Genomic DNA, 21,481 nt, shown 5'->3' with positions numbered 1-21,481 from the left:
CCCTGGTATTGTTCTTGGGCCAGAAGAAAGCTTCCTCCTGCTTGGCCATTGCAAGGCTAGAAATGACGACGTCCAGCCAGTGAGAGTCAGCGCGTCCTGGGGGGGCCGCCTGCCGTCGGGTGGCCTGGGAGCCGGGGCCCATTCACAAACGCCTGCTGCAGAGCACGTAGCCCTGTCCACCCCCACCCCCTCTGCCTGCGGCCTCTGACTACTCCCAGTGAGAAGCTGGGGTAAACGAAAATAACTGGGCTTCTCCGCCCCTGAGCTCACTGCCGCCAGGAAGGGGAACGCGACCAGAAATGGCACACTGGCTAATAAAGGAATAATGGATGCTTCACACCCTTAGCAACACCTTCTTCTTCCTCTAGCCTCAGCTGCTCCTTGCACGGGCCAAGGACAGAGGAGGAAAGGTGCTGGACCAGAATGCAGCCCAGCTTAGCTAGGGCTGGCCCGAGTCACCAGGGCATCACCAAGACGGCGGGGCTGCTAAGCCAGCCATGCAATGGACGGTCGGGCTGCAGGTGGAGTGGTGCCGTTCCTCTCGTGATTTGGGGCCTCTCCTAGCAGGGCTGTTGCATCATTGGTGGGTGAGTGGGTGCAGGAGGGTGGACCTGCCTCTGAGCATCGGTAGCCAGGACCCCTGTAGGTCATCCGGCCTCTCTGCTGGCCTCCTGGTCCCAAGCCCACGCCACTCTGAGCAGGGCTGGGTGGGGCAGCTCTTGTTTGTGAGATGGCCTGGGCTCAGCCGTGGCCTTGGTGAGGCAATACTCCGCCTGGCCTTGCTTGGGCCTGCCACCTGCACCCCCAGGTGTTCCTTCCCACCTGAATGCTCAAGCCCTCACACACTCAGCAAAGGGTTCTGGACACAGTGTGGCCCAAAGTAGGGCATGGACCAGATGACCTCTCTATGGGAAGGGCAAGTCCTGTTTTTTAGGGACACTGGCTTGTCTCTAATAAAGGAACAAAACTTCCTTTGCAGGCCACTAAGGGAAGATGTTTATGGTCTAGGAATTCCCTACGGGTCCCAGGAAGAGAACACAGGATTGGTCAGGCCCGGGCCCCCGACTTCCCAAATCCTCCTCCCATCACACATTTGGCTGCTCCAGAGCATCTGACTGAGGATCTACTTGTTCAAGACCCAAGGCCTCAGGGATGTGCACTAATGGCTCTCTCTACTTAGAGAAGTGTCCCTATGGAGCTCCCAGGAGCCCCCACTCTCCACAGCCTCTACTGCTTCTGAACCATTACTCTTTTACGTCTGCAGCCCCGAATGCCGTACCTTTTCTTTCCTCTCCAGAGAATCTCCCTGGCTACCCCCAAGGCATCGTTTGAGGTCCCCCTCTTCCAGGAAGCACAAGCACAAGGAGAGGCAGGAAAGAACCAGAGAGACTCACATCTGGCCTAGAATCAAGTCCTCCAAATGTCCATGAAGTCAGGAAAGTGTATGGGGCCGCGAAAGAGGGGGAAGCTCTGGGCAGGGGGTGGGGGCGGTAAGGACACAGCGGGTGTGAGGAGCAGGGGGACACAGCTGGCCAGGCCCTGCTCTTGTCTCAGCTTAAGTCCTGCACAGGCAGACGGTTGCTCTCCAAGAGCTAGGTCTTAGAAGGAATCAGGGAAACAACATAGTCTTCACCCCTGTGCTCCCCCAATCACAGGAAGGACCCCTGGGATGCTTCCCAAGCCCGTTTCTTGCCTGTTAACCTCACTGGTTCTGGCTTTGCTTTTCCAGTTATCAATGTGCTACTTAGTAAGGCCACATCCTGTCTGGAGAGTGGTTTTTTGGTTTATAAAGAGCTGTCATTATATAACCTGGTTTGTATTCTGACCCTCAGGATGGCTCTGCAATACTGTTAGTCAAACAGCTGCATGATCCCATTTCACAGCTGAAGAAATGGAAGATGGAAGAGAATGATCTGGGGTGAACTTCACAACATTCTGCACGTGGAACTGAAGGGCTCTCAGATAAGAGAAGTTGAATGAGCTTCAGGATTTTTGCCAGCTTTTAAAAACTCTTTTGAAAAGAAATTCTCAGGGCTTTTTTTTTCTATGTATATTCTAGATCAGTGTTTGACAAACTTTTCTCTGTTAAGGGCCAGACGGTAAATATTTTAGGCTTTGCAGGCTGGAGGGTCCCCTTGTAACTCCTCGACTCTGTCTTGTGGCACAAATGCAGTCAAAGGGAGCAAACGGCTGGGGGCACCGCATGCCAATAAAACTTTATTTGCAGAAACAGGCTGGCGGGCTGGACTAGGTCTGTGGTCAGTTTGCCATCCCCGTCAAAGACCCTAGGTGTGTCCTGGATAACTGAAGCTGTTGCATAAGGGAGGCAGCGGTTCCCTGGATCCCTTGAGAGCCAAAAAACACTTGCTACCTGTTGTCTCAGCTCCTTGAGGCTGTGTGGGAACCCGCTCCAGACTTGGCCATATCCAGCTCCCTAGGAACTTCCCTAGCTGTCACCAACAAAAGCCTTCACCCCCAAAGTGGCGACTTCTTGTAAAAGGACTCACAAACAACAAAAATAAAAATAGGCTCGCCTCACAGAGCACGTTGCCCATTCCCAATGGGGCTGGCTACCTGGAGGCCTCAGACAGGAAGCCTCGGGATGAAGAACTCCTGGTATCCTCCTTTATTGTCTGTGGCACCTATTTTTGTCCTGAGGGAGGAAGCGCTGAGGAGAGTGGGGGGAGGTGGCCAGAGAGGCAGAGGGAGGGGGTCTCCTAGGTAAGCATTCCTCCCCTATAGCTGGTGCAGGATCTTGGGTCAGCTGGGATTGTGGGGGAGGGCATCAGAAACTGATTTTTTTTTTAAAGTAAAAACCTCATTCCTTCCTCTTTCGAAGGTGTCCATGGGGCTCCTCTCTCTTTCCATTTTTAGTGCCTTCAGCAGTAGAGGAAAAAAAAAAAGATATCCATTTTCTTGCCCTTGCTTATTAAGGAAATGACATTCACCCTTAACTTGCTGTACGTGACTGCGGTCACCTAGAATATAGAAAATGGTTTTCCAGCATTTCTTCCTCCTCCTTGACATTTCTTACAAAGGGGTGCCAGAGGAGTCGGGCTGCCTGAATTCCAACTTCCACACGCCCATTTATAAGCCACGTGACCTGGGGCAAAGTATTTGATCTCCACTCTCTCATTTGCGTTAAGGTCTCTCGAGGCCATAATAGTAGTACCTCTACTTTATGGGGCCGGGAGGTGAGCCGGAGAGGATGGTAGCCGGCCCTAGCTTTGACAGCGCTTGAGCTCCTGGGGAGGGGGCCCAGGCTCCGGACTGGGGTGCTGGGGATACGTCCCTCGGGAACCAGCGGGCTCATTGCATCATCTGTCATCTGCTACGTATTTAATGAACATGTGCATGTGCCCAGGTGGAGCTCACGCTGCAGTGGAGAATGCAGACCCAGGAATAAAGAGAGCAAACGCACGATGAGCGCTGTGGGGAAGGATCAAGGGGTGGGGGCACGCTGTGTTCCAAGGCCCAAGGCCGAGCGAGCAGGTGACATCTGGCCAGAGACAAGCCAGTGCCAGGACAATGTGCGGGGAGGCCCTGGCGAGCGGCAGTGGTGCGGCTGCCGGGCCGGGACAGTTGGCTGGTGCTCTCGGAGGGGACGGGGAGAAGCCGACGGTCGGTCCCCGGGGAAGGAGGCCGAGACCCGCTGTGCCCAGAAAGGTGCTCGCGCATTATGGGGCCCAGTGAGCGGGTCAGAGCCGACCGCCCTGAGACCAACGGGGGCCAGTGTTTGGGGATGGTGACGGCCCGGGGTTCCAGGCCGGCCTTGTTTTGCATGCGACTGTCCCTCAGCAGCTTGGGTTATTTTAATAACCCTTATGCCTGTGAGTTAGCATATCCTAGAAGTTTCCAGAAGTCTTAGCGACAGAGCTGGCACAGCTCTAGGGAACAATAGTCTCTCCCTCCTGCGTGGAGGGCTGGGAACTGGCGGCGAACCGAACCGTGGCTCCCAGGCGGTGGGGCGGCCGCAGCTCGCCAGCCCCGGTCCAGGCGGCACAGCGCCCCCTGCTGAAGAAACAGGTGCCACCTGCGTTCCTCCAGGCGATGGGGAAGGGGGGAGGCGGAGAGGGAGGAGGCGGGGTGGGGAGGGGGGTGAGGCCGGGGAGGGGTGAAGCTGGGGTGGTGGGGGGTGAGGCCGGGGAGGGGTTGGAGGCCCGGGGAGGGGGGTGGAGGATGGAGGAGAGTGGAGGGTGGAGGCTGGGAGAGGGGGTGGTGGGGAGAGCCCTGGTCACCACTCAGGAAAGCAGGGATTCTCATTCTGAAATCTCACTTGCCCCTCAGAGCAACAGATTGAGGCGAGAGAGACTCTCATCCTGTCCTTATATGGGGGCCCAGCAGTGGGGCATGGGGTGCTCTCCTTAGTGCCTCACCCAGGCCTTAGCGGGCCTGACCCCTCTGTGGGCCCCGGGGAAGATGCGGCCGTGGGTGCTCCGCTGCACCCCCCGGGTTCTGCAGGGCCCCTCGGTGGCAGTGGCGGCGCCCGCGTGAAGCCCCACATCCGCCTGTCCACAGTGGGGCTGGTGCTTGGCCCTGCGCCAGGCCGCCCGCCTGTGGGGACTGTAGGTTACCTGCTCCTAAACCAGGTCAGGTGGCAGAGGATCACCCCGGCAACCTGGTCGCCTGCACAGAAAGGTAGGAGGGAAACCGGTGGAGTCACGCGGGTCCTAGCGTCCCACCCACGGCCTGGACAGCACATCCGTCTGACAGAATTCAAGAAAAATGATGGCAACATGTCCTAATGGGAAGCCTTGGGCCCGGCGCAGGATAATCCAAGACCAGGGGCCGGGTTGGGTGCGGTACACAGAAGCATCCAGGGCCGCTGGGGGGGCGGAGGCCGCCTAGGGCTGCGGCACCCTGGGGCTGTGCAGTGGTGGGGGAGCAACAGAGAGCCAGCGCACCTCAAGGGGCCCGAGCCTGGGGGTGCATCAGGGCAGTGATCTCCGGCCTATTCAATCACTCCCTTGCCCTCACCGTGGATTCAGTCAAGTTTCCTGAGGCCCGGATGATGGAGCTCCACTTTGCCCTCACACAGCCTGCCAGCACCTGTTCTCCTGCCAGGGGCAGGTGGCCGAGCTCCAGAAGGCCCCAGGCCCCACCTGGGTAGGCACCCCGTACCCCTGCAGGCTCAGGTCAGGGAACGCTGCTGCACCCCTGCACTACCCGGGGAGGCACCTTCCTTGTCCTGGCAGCTGTAGAGACTTCAGGGTGTGTGCCTTCCTAGGAGCAGCCACGTGTTCCCAGGGGCGTGGGGGGACCCCAGAGGCAGGTCGGGCCTTCACAAGGCAGGGCACATTTTGGGCCATGTGCGTCCCTACACTCTGGGGACCACCTCCTTTACCACCCCATCCTGTCCCTTGTTCTGGCAAGGAAGGGCCTTGGCATCGGCCCGGGTGGTTTTCTTTGACATTTTGCATGTTGAGCATCACCAAGGAGGCCAGGACACCTTTGGCTGCTGGGGACTAGGGACTTGTGACTGCAAACATCAGGCTGAGGAGCCTCCAGGGCGGTGCGCTGGTGTCCTCTAGTGGGAGTTGATCGCGGTGCAGCCAGTGTCCCTGTGCGGCCTCTGCGGCGGCAGCTAACAGCCGGGAGGACTGCAGTGAGCGCATCACTGCCTCCGCAGCGGCTAGCCCCATCCCACCCGCATGCAGCTCCCAGCACAGATGCCCGAAATGCAGGCGGGGACCCCCCGCCCCCGCCCCAGGACTCCATTCTAGGACCAACTGTGCTGGTCTCAGCCTCTGCCCGGCCCCATGGCTTCACTGCCTGGAACTGTGACCAATGGGCCCCAAGTCCCTGTCAGGCGCTCAGAGCCTCAGCTGCCTTCCCCCCTTCAGCAGTGCCAGCTGTAGCTCCCTGGATGCTGCCAAGTGTCCGTGGATGCCAAGATGTGGCTGCTGGCTATTGCCCACCCCCTCAGCGACCACTATAGGTAGGTGGACCTTGGGGACAGCCAGTATCCCTGGCATCAGCCCCTATTAACCAACTAAATCCCTTTTACGGGGAAAGAACTATACGCGGCAGACATGGGCGCCTGTCTGCCCTGTTCCCGGGGCCTTGGGAACTTGGGACTTGGCCCCAGCAGGCCCAGAAATAGGGGTCCCCGAGGATCCCACGGTGGAGATACAAGCAGGCAGAGCCATCAGGGGTAGGGTCCTCGGCTCTGACTGGAGGGGAGTTTGGCCACGAACCCGGCTGACAATATCTGACCTGCTGAGGCACTCCAACCTAGGACCACTCACTGTGCCATGTACCCTACGTGTAACTGCCAGTGAGAGAAGCCAGAGCTCTCTGGAAGTCTACAGTAGGCATTACCTCAGAGGGCCACTGGGGTCATCTGTTCCATACTCGGCCATTCATTCAAGTCCCAGAGAACAGCTTCCGGAGCAGCACATCTGCAGGCACAGGGCCCACACCTCACCCTATAGGGACTCTGACCTGGGCAAGGCTCAGGGGGGCTGGGGCAAATCACAAAGGCTCCTGGATGCTGAGGAGTCTAAACAATGGTAGGGAAAGGGTCAGGGATGGCACCCTGGAGCTCTGTGGGGTGGGGAGATGCTGCAGAGACAGAGCGGGCTGCAGCTCCAATGCTTCTCTTCCTCTGGGTTGAGGAAATGGTGGGCAGGTGGGCATTGAGCCTCAGGCCAGTCTCACCCCTCATCCTCCTGTCCTCTCTCTTCGCCTCCCAGTAGGGGAGGGAAGGCAACACGACAGTCTCCTTATCCTTGGGGGACATGTTCCGAGACCCCAGTGGGTACCTTTTAAAGCCTTGAAACCCATATAGCACTGACGCCCCCCGCCACCCCCCCCACTCTACCTTTCTGGCATACACACTACCACAAAGTTTCATTTATAAATCAGGCACAGTAAGAGATTCATAACAACAAAAACTGCTATACTGTAATAAAAGTTATGCGAATGTGGCCTCTCTCTAAGTCTCCCTGTACTGTACTCACCCTTCTTGAGAGGACAGGAGGTGGTAAAATGCCTGTGTGAGGCGGGACGTGAGGTGAGTGATGTGGGTGCTGGGACGTGTGCCAGACGACACAAACCTTCTGATGGTGGGTCCTGCACCTCAGTTGGCCTCAGGTAACTGAGACCAAGGGAAGTGAAACTTCAGATGCAGTTAACTACTGGTTAACCACTTAACAGCCGATGGGTTGAGTTAACTGTGGGTAACTAGAGGGGCTTCTTTCTCCTCCTCAAACTCTAACTTCTGTCGAAGACAGCGTACGAAGCTGGCTCATCTCCGCTCAGGCCCGAGACTCAGTGGGAGGGCTGGGGGTCCCTGGGCTCTGTGTGGGCTTTCCCCTCCAGTGGTCTTTGCCTGGGTGCACAGCACGTCCTCAGTATATTTAGGACCACTTTAGGAGGTCACCATAGCTGCTTACCCTCCCCAGCCACCCGCGTTCAGTGGCTGAGGTGGGGAACACTGACTGTCCCACAGTGCATCAGGCAGCTTCATCTGATCAAGACTTGTTCCAACCCAAATGCCACTAACTAGGCTAGGTGACCCTGAGGACCCGAAGCTGGGCAACTCAGCCAGCCAGCCAGTCCCATCTGTGAGGGTCTCTGAAGATTGCTGGGAGAACTCAGAAAAATCATCCCAATGGGCTCTCCTAGGGGCCTCAAATTCTACCACCACAGCTGTGCTTTGGGATCAGGAAGCCTGTCAGCTCTGCCCTAATAGTACCCAGATGAAGTACTAATACCCAAGGAGAGGTGTCATGAGCATTACCAGCTAGAACGCTGGGATTCCAACTCTTATGGATGATTTTGATAAAATTGCAGAACGTTCTGTGATGCTTTAAAAAAATATAGATTCCTGGGTATGGCCCAGTGGGTGTGGTCACTAGCCCCAACAATCCCTGCCTCCTGACAGCCGTGCCTTTTTGTGGTCCCTTCTGCACACTATACCTGGTATGGCATGTGGTAGAGTGCCAGCATGTTGCTTCTGAGATTATGTTATACAAGATTGAGACTTCTATGTTGGATGCTCTCCCTCTTATTCTCTCTCTCTCTCTCTCAATCAGATCACTTGCTTTGGAGGAAGCCTGCTACCATGTTGGGAGGATGCTCAAGCAGTTTATGAAGAGGCCAACATGGCATCTTCTGCCAACAAGCAAGGTGGAACTGAGGGAGCCATGGGAGGGGCCATGGTGGAAGGAGGCCCTCCAGCCACAGTCTAGCCTTCAGATGGCTGCAGCCCCGGTCAGCAGCCTGACTACAACTGCAGGAGAGCCTCCCTGAGCCAGAACCCCAGCCAAGCTCTTCCTAGATTCCTGACCCTCTGAGAGTATGTGTGATGCTAAATGTTTTTTAAGCTGCTAGATGTTGAGCTATTTATTGTGCACCAGTAGATAATTTCCATGTCAGGTCAAGGGTCAGACTAGATTGCTGTAGATTTCAAAGCTTCCCAGGCAGATCTGATGTGTACCATGGATTTAGGGACTTATCTGCTGGTGGTTTTCTGGGGGCAAAGCTGATTCAAAGTGGCATGTGTGCATGTGAGTGGCACGCTGAGTGGAGAGAGGTGAAGCCTCCACTGCCAGCAGCCCCTAGGAGTTTAAGGTCACATGTGGCCCCAGAGAACGGAAGTGCTTGCTGATTTATGGTTCCTGGAAGAGAGAGAAAACGTGGAATATGCAACCTGAGGGGGGCCTTGGCCTGATGATCCTCACAATGTGTTTAATAGTAGAACCATTTTCTCAAATGAAATAATTCACAGTAGGCTGACTTAGCAACACCAGCAGAGCAGTTCTGGGTAAGCCCAAGTAGGGGCCCCCATGTCTGTTTCCCCAGCCTCCCTGTTCCCCACCCCTACTAGCACTCCCAAGGCACCTCTGAAGAACCCAAGAGCTTCACAGTTTACAAACCTATGATCTAGTCCAACTGCCTCCAACTGAGGCATTTTACTGATGAGTAAACTGAAGCCCATGGAAGGGAGGTCACAGAGCACTTCTGGGGCAGAAGCCCACAGCTTGATTCTCCTGACTTCTACTGCAAAATTTCTGCACTACCTGGGATGTCACTTAGGAAAAGTGCACAGAGTGGGGTGGGGTACAGGGGAATGCTCTCTCCCACCTCCTAACCCGGCTATGGGCATCCACCACCAGAGTGGGGGAGCACCTGCCATGCACCAGGCATGGTTCTCAATGCTTCACATGAACTCAGGTATTCAATCTTCGCCAACACCCCTAGTGAAGTAGGTACTGCCATCATCTTCATTTTACATAGGAGGAAACTAAGGCAGAGCGAGGATAAGTGATTAGCCTGATTCCTTGCTTGGTCAGTATCAGGGCCACGTCTAGGGTCCGGACATGAAGCTCTTACCCCCTGAACTTTGCTGCTTCCCCCTAGGCAGGGGCCCAGCTTTCCCTGCCCTTGGAGCAGAAACGAAAGGCCCTTCACTCTGCTCTGCTCCCCAGGGAGCTGGGAGACAGATGTCAAACAGGAGAAAGTGGTCAGACCTGCTCCCTTTCTGGCCAGGATGTCCCAGGCTTCTGGCTCAATGGCCACCAAGGGGTCAACACCTTACCTAGGGCAGGGGGAAGCTGGATCTTCACCTGGATCTGGGTCTCTCAACTGTATTTTTTCTATCAACAATGAATGCTATCGGCATTTAGGAATGGAGCAATAAAATCGTAATTTCTGAGTACTTTATCCTTTCTGTATCTTTTGCACCAAAGCTAGCTTTACATTAGTGGTGATAATCTAATACAGATCCAGCTCAGAGGATATTTCAGGCACTGATACCCCATGCTTATGAGCCACACACCGTGGCTGAGAATATTGATTCTTTTTTCTCCCAAACATAGAGGAAAGTTGTAAGGACAGTAAAAGAACTTCCCTGTGCCCCTCACCCAGATTCTCTGACTGTTAATACTTACCACATTTGCTCTGCATCCCATCTAGTTTATCTAAACTTTTGAGGATGGGCTGCAGACACAAGCCCCATATCCCTCAAATACTCTAGTGTGTATTTCTCAAAAACAAGGACATTTGCCTATAAATCCATCATACAGCCCTTTGAATCAGGACACTGACACCCAGGCAACACTACCGCCCCACCCGCTGACCCCACTCATGTTCTCCAACTGCCTGACAAAGTCTTCTGGTCCAGGATCTCAGCAAAGAACACATGTGGCATTTAGCCTCTTACTTCCTTCCAGATTAACTGGAAGATTCCCCAGTCTTTTCCTGTCTTTCATATGCAAGCCATTTTAGGGAAATGGTCCTTACATTTGTTTCTTATGACCAGACTCAGGCAGTGCTTTCTTAGCAGGAAACCCCCCAGAAACGATGTTGGGTTTTCTCTATGCAGCACACCAGACAGCACATGGCGGCCACCCATCCTGTCGCTAAGGATGGTAACCTCAATCACATGGTCAAATTAGAGTCTGCCAGGTTTCTCTGCCAGAAGGTCACACTTTTCCCTTTGTAACCAGGTAAGCCTTATGTGTGCCCCAGTCTGCTGCCTGGAAGAGAATTTCCAGGGAGAGTAGTCTACGCAGAGCCAAGGGGTGTCAATGAGTTAAGAGGGCAGAGTTCAAAATTCAGGGAGTCCAAAGCAACTAGAATTTGCAAGGCAGAGCACCAGAGAGGAGAAATTCAGAAATCTGCAGATCCTCGAGTCCCTGAGCACTAATTTGTGCGTGTGTGTGAGGAAACTTCCAGGGCCAGGAGAAAGCTTCCTGAAAAGGAATGAACAGAACAACCCCTTGAGATCATGCAGGGCTAGAAATAGTCTGTGTTCCCAGTGGATGAGGTAGAAACACTTCTATTGGGAAGCAATCTCAGAAGGGTATTGACTCAGTAGTGGAGCAAAATATATCCTAGAAGGACTTCTGCCTAACAAGGCTTTAAAAGCAAGCCTTGAAAACATCAAACTTTTTGAAGCCACTTAACTGCAGAACAATGCCCCAAATATTTAAGCGAATAGCAACAAAAATCCAGCATCCAACAATGTAAAATTCCTAATACCTGGCACCTAATCTAACATCACCAGGTGCACACAGAAAAATATGGCTGATGTCCAGGAGAGAAATCAATGAATAAAAGCAGACACTGAGGGATCCCTGGGTGGCTCAGCAGTTTAGCGCCTGCCTTTGGCCCAGGGTGTGATCTTGGGGTCCCGGGATCGAGTTCCGTGTCGGACTCCTGGCATGGAGCCTGGTTCTCCCTCTGCCTGTGTCTCTGCCTCTCTCTCTCTCTCTCTCTCTCTCTCTCGTTCTATGTCTATCATGAATAAAAAAATAAAATCTTATATAAAAAAAAGCAGACACTGAAATGACATAGATGACAGAATTAGTACAGAAGAACCTTAACACAGGTATTATAAATATATTCCAGATGCTCAAGAAGATTGAGGAAAGCATAGGCATAAAGAAGAGAAAAATGGAAGAGAGAGGAAAAAAGATCCAAACTAAACTTTTAGACACGAACAGTAACACATCCGAAATGCAAACTACACTGGACGGGATTAATGGTAGGCTAGACTTTGCAAGAAAAGACTAGTGAGCCTGAAGACATAGCAATGGAAACTATCCAAAATGGAGCATGGAGCACACTTTAAAGAACAAAGACTTAAAAAAAAAAAAAAGGCAGAGTTTGGTGAGCCATGGGAAAATATGAAGATAAACAGAAGACATAATTAGAATCCCAGTGGGTGGAGTAGGGGGTGGTGGTGGCAATGGCTGAAATTCTTCCAAATTTGATGAAAACCATAAAGGTACAGATCCAAGAAACTCAATAAACCCCAAATGGAGGAAACAAAGAAACACCAGCCCAAGGTGTATCCTCTTCAGATTGCTGAGGCCTTGACTTACATTGGCTTGTCTCTCATTAATGGGCCTGAGAGGGATGCCTGGGTAGCCCGGCGGTTTAGCGCCACCTTCAGCCCAGGGTGTGATCCTGGAGTCCTGGGATCGAGTCCCACATTGGGCTCCCTGCATGGAGCCTACGTCTCCCTCTGCCTCTGTCTCTGCCTCTCTCTCTGTGTCTCTCAGGAATAAATAAGATCTTAAAAAAAAATGGGCCCAAGACATGAAAACTGCACCCACAAAATGGGAAAAGCACAAAAAAAGGGAGCAGGAAGCGAATGGATGCAGTTGATGTGGCATGAGGTTCAGGAGAGAAGGAAAGGCTGACATGGTGACTGGTGGCAGGTCTCACTGGCAGGGCAGGGCTCAGCCATCTGGGAGACTGGCTCTCACTCTGCTGCCGCAGGCCCCAACCCCATACCCAGATGCAGCTAGATTCCTGCTGTTTCTGCCTGATAACCAGCACCAGAAGCATCTAGAGATGCAGATTTGCTGTCTCTTTGCTGAGTGGCTCCTGTGGTCCCAGAGCCTGGCTCAATTCAGGGAAAGAAGCCCAATCGATGGCAAAATCAGCAAGCACAGCAGATACCTGGAGACAGGCAGGATTAACTCCACTTCTCAAAAGCCTAAAAATAGCCCCGACCACATTGGAAATCCCAGCAGTCCCACTGGAACACACAGCAGGACACTGCACCTGCAGAGATTACAGGTCAAGGGATAAAGAAACTTCCAAGTACTTGGAGTTGCCAGAGAATGGCCCCATTTCAATTCTGGGGGATGTCAGGCCTGCCACCAATGCCCACAGCATAGTTGAGAGTGGGCTGTCGCACGCATCACAGTGGGACACCCTGGACCTCAGCAGGTGCCCCGTCCTGCCCACCTACCACTGCGGTAAATCCAGCTACACCTTGTCTGAGTAACAGGCCAAAGGAGTGTGTATGCACTGCCCAGGCAGAGGATCAGGATCCGGCTGGAGGTGGTTGGAGACTGTGCTCCTGCACCTACCTGCCAGGCTGGGAGGACCTTCTCGATGTCATTCAGGTTGATCCCATCCCCATCTTCTAGCTTCCCCTTTCCACACCTGCACCAGAAAAGATAGAAAGGCACTGAAAAGTTGGCATGTTCGTGTGTCTTATCCCAGCCCAGCAAGCAGGGAGAGCAGGGACAGTGAGGAGACCACATGGCCCTGCCTCCTCAAGGCCTCCAGGATCAGTCTGTCCCACCCAGAAGGAACAGCCCCAGAGACGCGTGCCCTCCTTCCCCTGCCTGGCAACACAGGCCCTGCCTTGAGAATGAAGGATGTAGTGCAGGTGGGAATGCTAGGACCAGTCCAGGTGCAGGGAGCACTAGGGTTATATCCAGCCACCAGGGAAGTAACAAGGGACCCGAGCTCCCCTTGACCCTTCCAGGCAAAGACACTAAGCTCCTTGCTGTAGAATACCCCCAAAACTGTCACAGCTCCTTCAAAGGCCCATCACCTAACGCAGTAGATGAAAGGGACAATGACCAGGCAACTTTCTTGAGGTCGCACAGGCCCACCACAGGGATTTCTCCTTCCATGGCCTGCCTCTGGGCCAGTCCAGCAAGCCCATTGGGATGCTGGTGCTGTCTTCATGCCCTATATGGGCAGGCCTATGCTCAGGCCACAGATGCCGACCTCAGCTGTCAATCAAGCACCCCTGTCTTCTGCATGTTAGAGCTGCAGACTCTGGAACCAGACTGCCGGGCTGGAACCCCAGCTGCAGCCCTTACTAACTGGGTGACCCTAGGCAAGTCACTTAACTTCTCTGGACCTCAGTTTCCCCATTTGTAAAATGGGGATCATTAGTGGTATCTAAGGTGGCAGGAGGATTAAGTCAGTTATTGAAGTGCTTAAAACCAGGCCCGGCACATGTGCACCCCCCCCCCCATACACACCCTTATTTACATACCATATTTAATGGTAAGTGTATTGTTATGGTAAATATGGGCAATAATGACATCAAGTTATAATAAGATAAATAATATGGTAAGTATATTATTACCACTAGGGCTACTGCTCCTAATACTGTTTATAGCTGTATTGCTACTATTACTGTTTTTGCTACTATTTTCCTGCTACTGCTATGGCTGCTGCTGGAGGAAGAACACAGGCACAGAGACTCATTAAGTCAGGGCGCCTGGGTGGCTCAGCGGTGGAGCATCTGCCTTCGGATCAGGTCGCGACCCCAGGGTCCAGGATGGAGTCCCACGTCGGGGTCCCCGCATGGAGCCTGCTTCTCCCTCTGCCTGTGTCTCTGCCTCTCTCTTTGTCTCTCTATTTATGAATAAATAAATAAAATCTTTAAAAAAAGAGAGAGAGCCTAGACTCTGGAGCCGCCCCGGCCCATGCAGATTACTCATTTCTGTGCTTCCTAGTTCTCGTCATCTGCCAAGGGAAGATAATAATGCTCCTCCCTCCTTAGGTTTGGTGAGTTTTAAATAATATGAGGTGAGCACTTGGAACAGTGCCCAGGATGGATTAGTTAGTGACCACTGCTCAGTGTTATCATTAGGGACCCCGGCACATTGAGGGCCACTTGGCATGAGGGCTGTAGCATTTTCCAGCTGCAGAATTAACGCAACTCTGAAATTCCAGAGCATTTATTGGTTCAGTATTTGCAGGGCATCTCTTGTGTTTTTGGCCCTGTCCACCTCCCTGGGAATCATGGAAAATAAACCCAGCCTAGTTCCCACCCTCCACCACTCACAGCTCTTGGGAAGCAAATCCTCATCTAAGGGCAGTGAGCAATAATCACTGTCAGGGGGTGGGGAAGCATGTGACAGATGTCACGAAAGCCTTCCAGGTGGAGGGGCCGCAGTGGCTGCAAACCCCAGCAGGGCTGGGGTGGGCAGAAGAGGGTAGGAGGCCGCGTCCTTGCCCCTGGCTGACAAGTGCTCTAGTGTGGGCTCCGGCCAGGGCTGGGCCCCAGCATAAACCATGCATAGACCGGGCAGCACAGGAACCGAGAGGAATGCTGCCCAGAGGCATCCAGAGGGTCTGAGGCAGAGGGAGGGAGGTGGGTCATGAGCTGGTCAAGCGGAGAACTTGGGGGAATGTGTCCAGGGCAGAGGGCAGCAGGGCAATGGCCTGAAGCTAAGCCCGAGTCTGTGGCCATGGACCTCAAGGAGCCTGCCCGGCGGAGGGGGTGGGGGAGGCGAGGGTGGTCAGGGGGCAAGATGGTGCTAGAAGGCCAGGGTGGGAGGGGAGTAAGGAAGGTGTGATGGGCACGCCCCCTCCACCCCCACCCCAGTCTTGTGATATGCTGGGCTGCCTGCAGATAAGGAGACAAAGAAAGGTCTAGAAACATCCAACTATCTTTGAAGTGCAGGCTGGTTGGTGAAGGTACCAGAGGCTCACATCTGGATCATCCACAGGGGCAGCGGGAGGGGAGGAAGCTGGGGACCCGGCTGATTGGGATGGCTGACACCCTGTCCCCGGGTCATGTACCCCACAGAGGGACTCCTGGCCGCCCTGAGCTCCAAGCACATGCTAGACAGCAGCCCGGCCCAGCCTGGGCACAGCCTCCCGTCCACCCCTCAGCAGCCTACAGGGGCGTGGGGGGCTGTGTCCAGGGACGGTGCTGTCCCCCCAGACCCACCCGGCTGGGGTTGGCAGCTGCCTGGAGGGCCCACAGGTTGGGAGGGCAGAAGGTTGCCACAGACCGGCTGAGTCACTGCTGCTGCCAGGGTTTCCACGGCAACCGCCTTCTCTGATTTCTGTCCCTCCATGGCAACATGGACTGCGGGGCGCCTTGGCAACCACGGGGGACCCTGCTTCCGAGGGACATGCTGGGCGGCTGGGCTCCAAGGGCGACACAGCCTCTGCCTTGCCCACAGGTGGCCACTGGACTGACACCCGGGATCTGCCAGGAACAGGGATGCTGGGTCCCGCCCCTGCTCTACCTCAATCTAATAGGGTGCCTCCATGCAGGCTGGCTCCCTTCCCTAAGCAAAACACGACTGGGGAGTTCTGATGGAACCCACACAGGCCAGACAGTGGGGAAAGGAGCCGTGCTGAGAGGCTGGGGGCCCTGGGAGAGTATGAGCCAAGTGATGCACTGCCTCTCCCCAGAAAAATTCACACAAGCAGATGATTTTGCATGAAAGTTGAAGGGGTTAAGCTGATCCACAGGTGCTCTGGTGTGTGGATGGCTTGAAAAGGCCTTACATCATGGCTCTTCTACTTGGGCAAGCTAGTTGGCCTCTCGCAGATGCATTTCTCTCATCCTTGAACTAGAGACCAGAACATCTCCCTTCCTGGGCTGGTGATCATTTCACTACCACTGTGTGTGTGTGTGTGTGTGTGTGTGTGTGACAGGGTGGGCAGAGTGGGGTGGGCAGCAGGTGAGATGCAGCGATGTTTAATGGCGGGGGCGGGGGGGGGGGGCACACGACAAGTGAAAGCCATGAGCATAATAAAAAAAAAAGAAGGGATCCCTGGGTGGCGCAGCGCTTTGGCGCCTGCCTTTGGCCCAGGGCGCGATCCTGGAGACCCAGGATCGAATCCCACATCAGGCTCCCGGTGCATGGAGCCTGCTTCTCCCTCCGCCTGTGTCTCTGCCTCTCTCTCTCTCTCTGTGACTATCATAAATAAATAAAAAATTTAAAAAAAAATAAATAAAATAAAAATAAAAAAAAAAGAAGCACAATAAGTGTCAGCAAAAGACGTGCAAAAATTGCAAGCCCTGTACATTGCTGGTGGGAATTCAAATTATTCAGCCCCTGCGGAAAATAGTTGGGCAGTTCCTCAAAAATCTAAAATGTGGAATTACCATGTATGGCACTGTGATTTATACAAGATATATCTGGTCTTTGTCCCCAGTCTTGGTGCAGAACTCCTAAATTCCTTGGAATTTCCTAAGCAATGACAGAGATCAAGGGGTCTGTTTTTATGTTAATGAGGCAACTTTTGCAAAAACACCTAAGGAACCTGAGGGAGGGGGCTACTTGACAGGGGACCCCACTGTGGGATTGAAGGGTTAGAACTTCCCAGAGACAGCCAGCCTCATATCTGCACCCTGCCCTGCTCCCCTTTCCCATGAAGGGAGCCCCAGTGAGGTGCAAAAGGAAGAAGCCAGAGGAAGGAAGACTCAATGTCCCCAGGACTCTTAGCAATCCTGCTCCAGGGGCCACACGCGTGCTGGGAACCCGGAGTCTGTGTTGGGTGTGGGCGGAAGCACCCCGGTCCTGGCCCCTCGCTAGTGCATCCCAGCCTGCAGGCTCTCGCCTCATCTTCCAGACCCCTACCCGGACCACAGCCGTCATTCTCACCAGCTGTGGGCCATCTGGATTCCACAATCACAGCCTCTCTCTGTCAGAGGATGCTGACCCCCACTCGGGACACACCAGCCCTGCCTGGACTCAGTCCGGGTTTATAAAACAGAGAAGGGAAAAGAAAAAAAAACCACCCAAACCCCATCTGTCTCAAACCCCTGTGTCGGCCACCCTGCTGTCCTGAGGTCAGCTCAGGCCCGGACACATTGTGAAGAGAAGAAGGCAATGCCGATATGTGAAAAAAGCAGAGGAGGAGACAGCCCGGCACTACACTGGCAGTTCTCCAGGTGGGGACCTGGGACCAACAGCACTGGCACCCCAGGGAACTTTTCAGGAATGCACATTCTCAGGCCCCACCCCAGACCTCCTGATTCAGAGTTCAGGGCGCTGCTCCGGGTGTTTCGACAAGTCTCCAAGCGGCCCTGACCAGATGTGGGGAGACCCATGGCACCAGATGGCGGCCAGGCAGGGCCGTGGCCGGTGGTTGGGAGGAGGAGCCGGTCCTGGAGGAGGCCAGTGAGCCTGCCTGCGGTTCTCGGTGGAGCGCCTCTCTGGGCAGCAGCCCCTGGGCGTCCTCGGCCAGGGCGGGCCGCTCTGGACGCCGGGTCAGCGGTAAGCCCGCCCACCCCCAGGCAAGAGCCCCTGGTCACCCCTTACCCTTCCCGGTCGATGTGCGGCAGGGGCTGCTTGGGCGTGTGTCTCAGCTTGCGGTGGAACTGGGTGAAGTCCAGCTTTTCGGGCTGCAGGTCCCAGGTGGCACCACTAGAGGGTGAGAAAAGACGAGGAAGTGAGGTGAGGGCGCTGCCAACCGGGGACACGGGGAGGCACCGAAGCCAAGGGCAGGGTCCACAGAGAGCCCCCGCTCGGAAAGCAGCTCCGCGCTCCCAGCCAAGGGCGTGAGAGGCTGCTGCGAGGCCCTCACCTCTCCTCAACGCAGCTGCCCAATAATGCGTGTCCCTAAACACGCGTGCTGGTTTGTTGCCTCCTCTACGGTGGTCCCCCTAAAACACGGCAGCCTGCTTTCACCCCCGCATTCGAGGACGGCTGCAGGAGAAGGAGGCCCGAAGCCTGCCAGTGAAGCTTCTGAGAGCCGCCCCAAATGGCGGCAAGGCAGCTCTGAGGGAGATGCGGCCAGCCAGCGGGACAGGAGGCCGGTGCCACCAGTCCCGGTCCCGGGAGACCAGCGCGCTTCCCTCCCTGAGCCAGCGCTGCGGCCGGAGCACACCCGGTGTCAGCCAGCTCCAAGGCCGGGGCCAGCACAGCTAAGGGCCACTGCCATCCGGAGCCCAGAGCCATCACTCCCCAGGGGAGTGAACACACGGTCGGCCCCGTTAGCAGACCTGTCGGGGGCACCAGCCCCACACACTGACGTGACCCTGGCCACTACCTCTCCTTCCACCCCGGCCCATCAGGAACCTCCTAGAGTGCGAACCGCTGACAACCCCTCCTTCCTCCAGAGCTCTCCTCTGCAGGCACCCCCCGCAATGCCTATGACCCCAGGCTGGGGGGAGGAGCCACAGTCACTGACTGGCCACCACATGCCCTTCTCTGCTCTTCCAACCACCAGGCCACCCTCTACCTTCCCACCCTCTCCCCTGGGGCCAGACTGTTAGCACCTGGTTTCTCTTCCCCCTCAATCCTCTCTCAGACTCCTCTTCCTTGTCTTACTCTCTCTCCCTTGGATGCTCCCCCCTCATTTCCCTGCCTTCAATCTTCTCCTCTCTCTCTCATCTCCTTCCTCAGCAGCCTCATCCCTTCTACTTCACCCCCTTTTTGTTTTTCTCCACTTCCTTACCAGCGAATGCTCCACATTTACTCAATTTCCAAAGACCCCGCAGGGCTTCTGTAAGGACAAGACAGCCAGAGGCATACGCCATACACAAGAGGGATTACCTGAAGGAATCAAAGGTGTTGGCAGCCCAGATATCCGTGCCCAGCATGTCCAGAGAGTTGTCTTTGCTGCCATTCTGAAAAAGACGGGAAATGAAAGGGTGGCATTATTTGCTTGGTCCGGGCACTGAGGACAAGCAGGCAAAGGCTCATTCCCAGAGAGCGCTGCAGGGGCCTCCAGTCTCTCCCCTCGGTTGGTTATTCTGGGCAGCCTGTAGGCTGGAGAAAGCTGCTGGAGTGAGCAACCTGGCTAGGGCACCCAGTGAGAGTCACAAGGACCCCTGGCCTCTCCCCGGGCACGGACCCTCACTTGGGTGGCGTCTGACAACTGTGCAGTCAGGTGGAGAAATAGCCTGAGTCTCTGCTGCCCCCAGCCCTGTCCTCAAAGCCACCACACTAGTGAGCTGTTGCCACCACCACCAGCCCGACGGCAGCGGCCTCTTCCCGGCACAGAGGCAGGCCCGCATCGAGGGGCTGACTTCCTCTGGAGTTGGGCCTCCACTTCCCCACACCAGGCAGCACTGAAAAGCCCCTACTGACCATGGCTATACTAGTGATTAAATTCTCTAAGTCAACCTCTCCAGTCCTCGTCCTCCAACATTCCCTACATGATGTATCTCATAGGCAGAAAGCACTTTATTCCATCCAGTTTTTAGAATTTGGCTTCTCTGCCCTTTGGCTGCTGATCCCCCCATGTTCTCCAGCGACTTGCCTTGGCTCCTGACGCCATCCATCCCTCGTGACCCCTGGGGTCCACCTTCATCATCACACCCTTTAAAAACCATGCTTCTGCCTCCAGTACAGCTGGGCATAAGTGCATATGCCTTAGGGCCCAGAAGTCACGCCCAGGTATAGACACGACCGAAATGTGCAGAGATGTTCACCAATGGTGTGAAGCCCAGAGGCACGGGGCAGTACTCCTCACGCTAGGGCCGCACTGGCAACCACTGAAATGCTTTACCAGCAGAGCAGACACATAAATTGTGGCCTATTCACGTACTGGAATAGTACGCCGCAGGGGAATGAACAAATTAAAACAACGTATAACAGTGTAAGCAAATCCCCCAAACACAAAGTAGAACCAAGAACCCAGGCCTGAAGAAGTACCGACTCTATGATTCAACTTATATAAAGCTCAGGGGGTCCCCGAGGGGGCTCCATCAGTGAAGCATCTGCCTTCGGCTCAGGTCATGATCTCAGGGTCCTGGGATTGAGTCCCACACCAGGCACCCTGCTCAGCAGGGTCTGCTTCTCCTACCCCTCCTCCCTGCTCATGTTCTCTCTCTCTCTCTCAAATAAATAAATAAAATCTTTTAAAAATTTACATAAAGTTAAGGAACAGGCAACTAATTAATCTATAAAGAAAGAATCCAGATAGCACCTAGAAGGGGGGCCCTGGAGGGCTGGTAATGTTGTTTCTTGAGCTGGGTGTGGGTTACATAAATGTGTTCAGCTTATGAAAACCCGCTGAGCTGTGCAGGGTGACATGTGCACCTCCCCAGGGGCCAGCCCGTGAACGGTCCCACCTGCTATCTTCCTTGGTGGCCGCCCACCTGCAGCCCGCAGCCCACATCACCCCAGAGCCTACTGAACAAAGAAGCCCCAGGGGACTAGAAACGAACCCGAACCAGGCTCAACGAGCCCGTCCCTGCCTCTCCCACTGACCAGACACCAGCTCTTTAACAAAGAAGCCTTGTGATCTGGGGCCTGCGTTTGGTTAGAGTCACTTCATTTTGGTCCCAGTGGTCAGAGCTGGGCGGCACGCACCGCTCCCTCACTGCAGCATTCCCAGCTGGCCCGGCTCATGGCCCGCATGTGGAACAACCTTGTTTCCAGGGACACGGAGCAGTTTGCGGGTGCGTTTCAGCCTTCAATCAGTCGGAGGGACAGGGAGCACAGCGACTGGTAGATAGGAGGAGTGGTTCAGCCTCCCGGCGGGGGGGCGGGGGGGGCAGGGGGAGCAAGTGCTTGGACTCTCACCAACACTGGCAAGAGAGCAGTAAATGGGGATGGTGCGTGACCTCATTGATGAAATTGGGACTGGCCCCTCCCTGTGGCACGACCAGCCCGAAGCCCCAGGTTCTAAGTGACAAGCTCTCTCCTCCCACTGTCCCCTGAGAGCTCCCACAATCCTCTTGAGAGTCACCCCCACTGACTTGGGGCCGTAAGCCTCTCCATACGGGGCCACGCGGTGGCTCTGTGCACCTGCGGGCTTCCTACCCACACCTGCCCAGGCTGCATCCCGGAGCCCTTCCATTTCGGACAGTGTCCTCCTGACCCCACACTGCACCTCCCCTGCCCCCCCACAGGTGGACCCCACCCTGCAGGGCTTGGCTCCTCCACCCACGTGGCTGATGTGTGGCAGCACAGTCCAGCCATGGCAGTTCCCACTCCAATTTCCTGGTAGGGACCCCTCTTCCTGCACCAGATGGGACACCCTGGCTGGCAGGCATCTCCCTGGGTCCCCC

The 21,481-nt window shown here is 55.0% G+C and overlaps 1 protein-coding gene across 12 annotated transcripts in view; it reads right to left on the bottom strand.

The window, feature by feature from the left end:
* Positions 1-21,481, bottom strand: part of CTIF (cap binding complex dependent translation initiation factor) — a 284,906-nt gene that overhangs the window by 159,714 nt on the left and 103,711 nt on the right. For all 12 annotated transcript variants that reach the window (XM_072734794.1, XM_072734796.1, XM_072734798.1 and 9 more), the window contains 3 exons: positions 19,017-19,090; positions 17,781-17,885; positions 12,834-12,909 (listed from right to left, as the gene is read on the bottom strand). In XM_072734794.1, the coding sequence (XP_072590895.1) occupies positions 12,834-12,909; positions 17,781-17,885; positions 19,017-19,090 (255 nt within the window). The remainder of the gene's footprint in view (positions 1-12,833; positions 12,910-17,780; positions 17,886-19,016; positions 19,091-21,481) is intronic.

The sequence above is a fragment of the Vulpes vulpes genome, chromosome 13 (genome assembly GCF_048418805.1).
Source record: "Vulpes vulpes isolate BD-2025 chromosome 13, VulVul3, whole genome shotgun sequence".
In the NCBI taxonomy this organism is placed as follows: Eukaryota; Metazoa; Chordata; class Mammalia; order Carnivora; family Canidae; genus Vulpes; species Vulpes vulpes.
The sequence above is the reverse complement of the archived record's forward strand: the minus strand, read 5'-3'. Positions and strand labels throughout refer to the sequence as shown.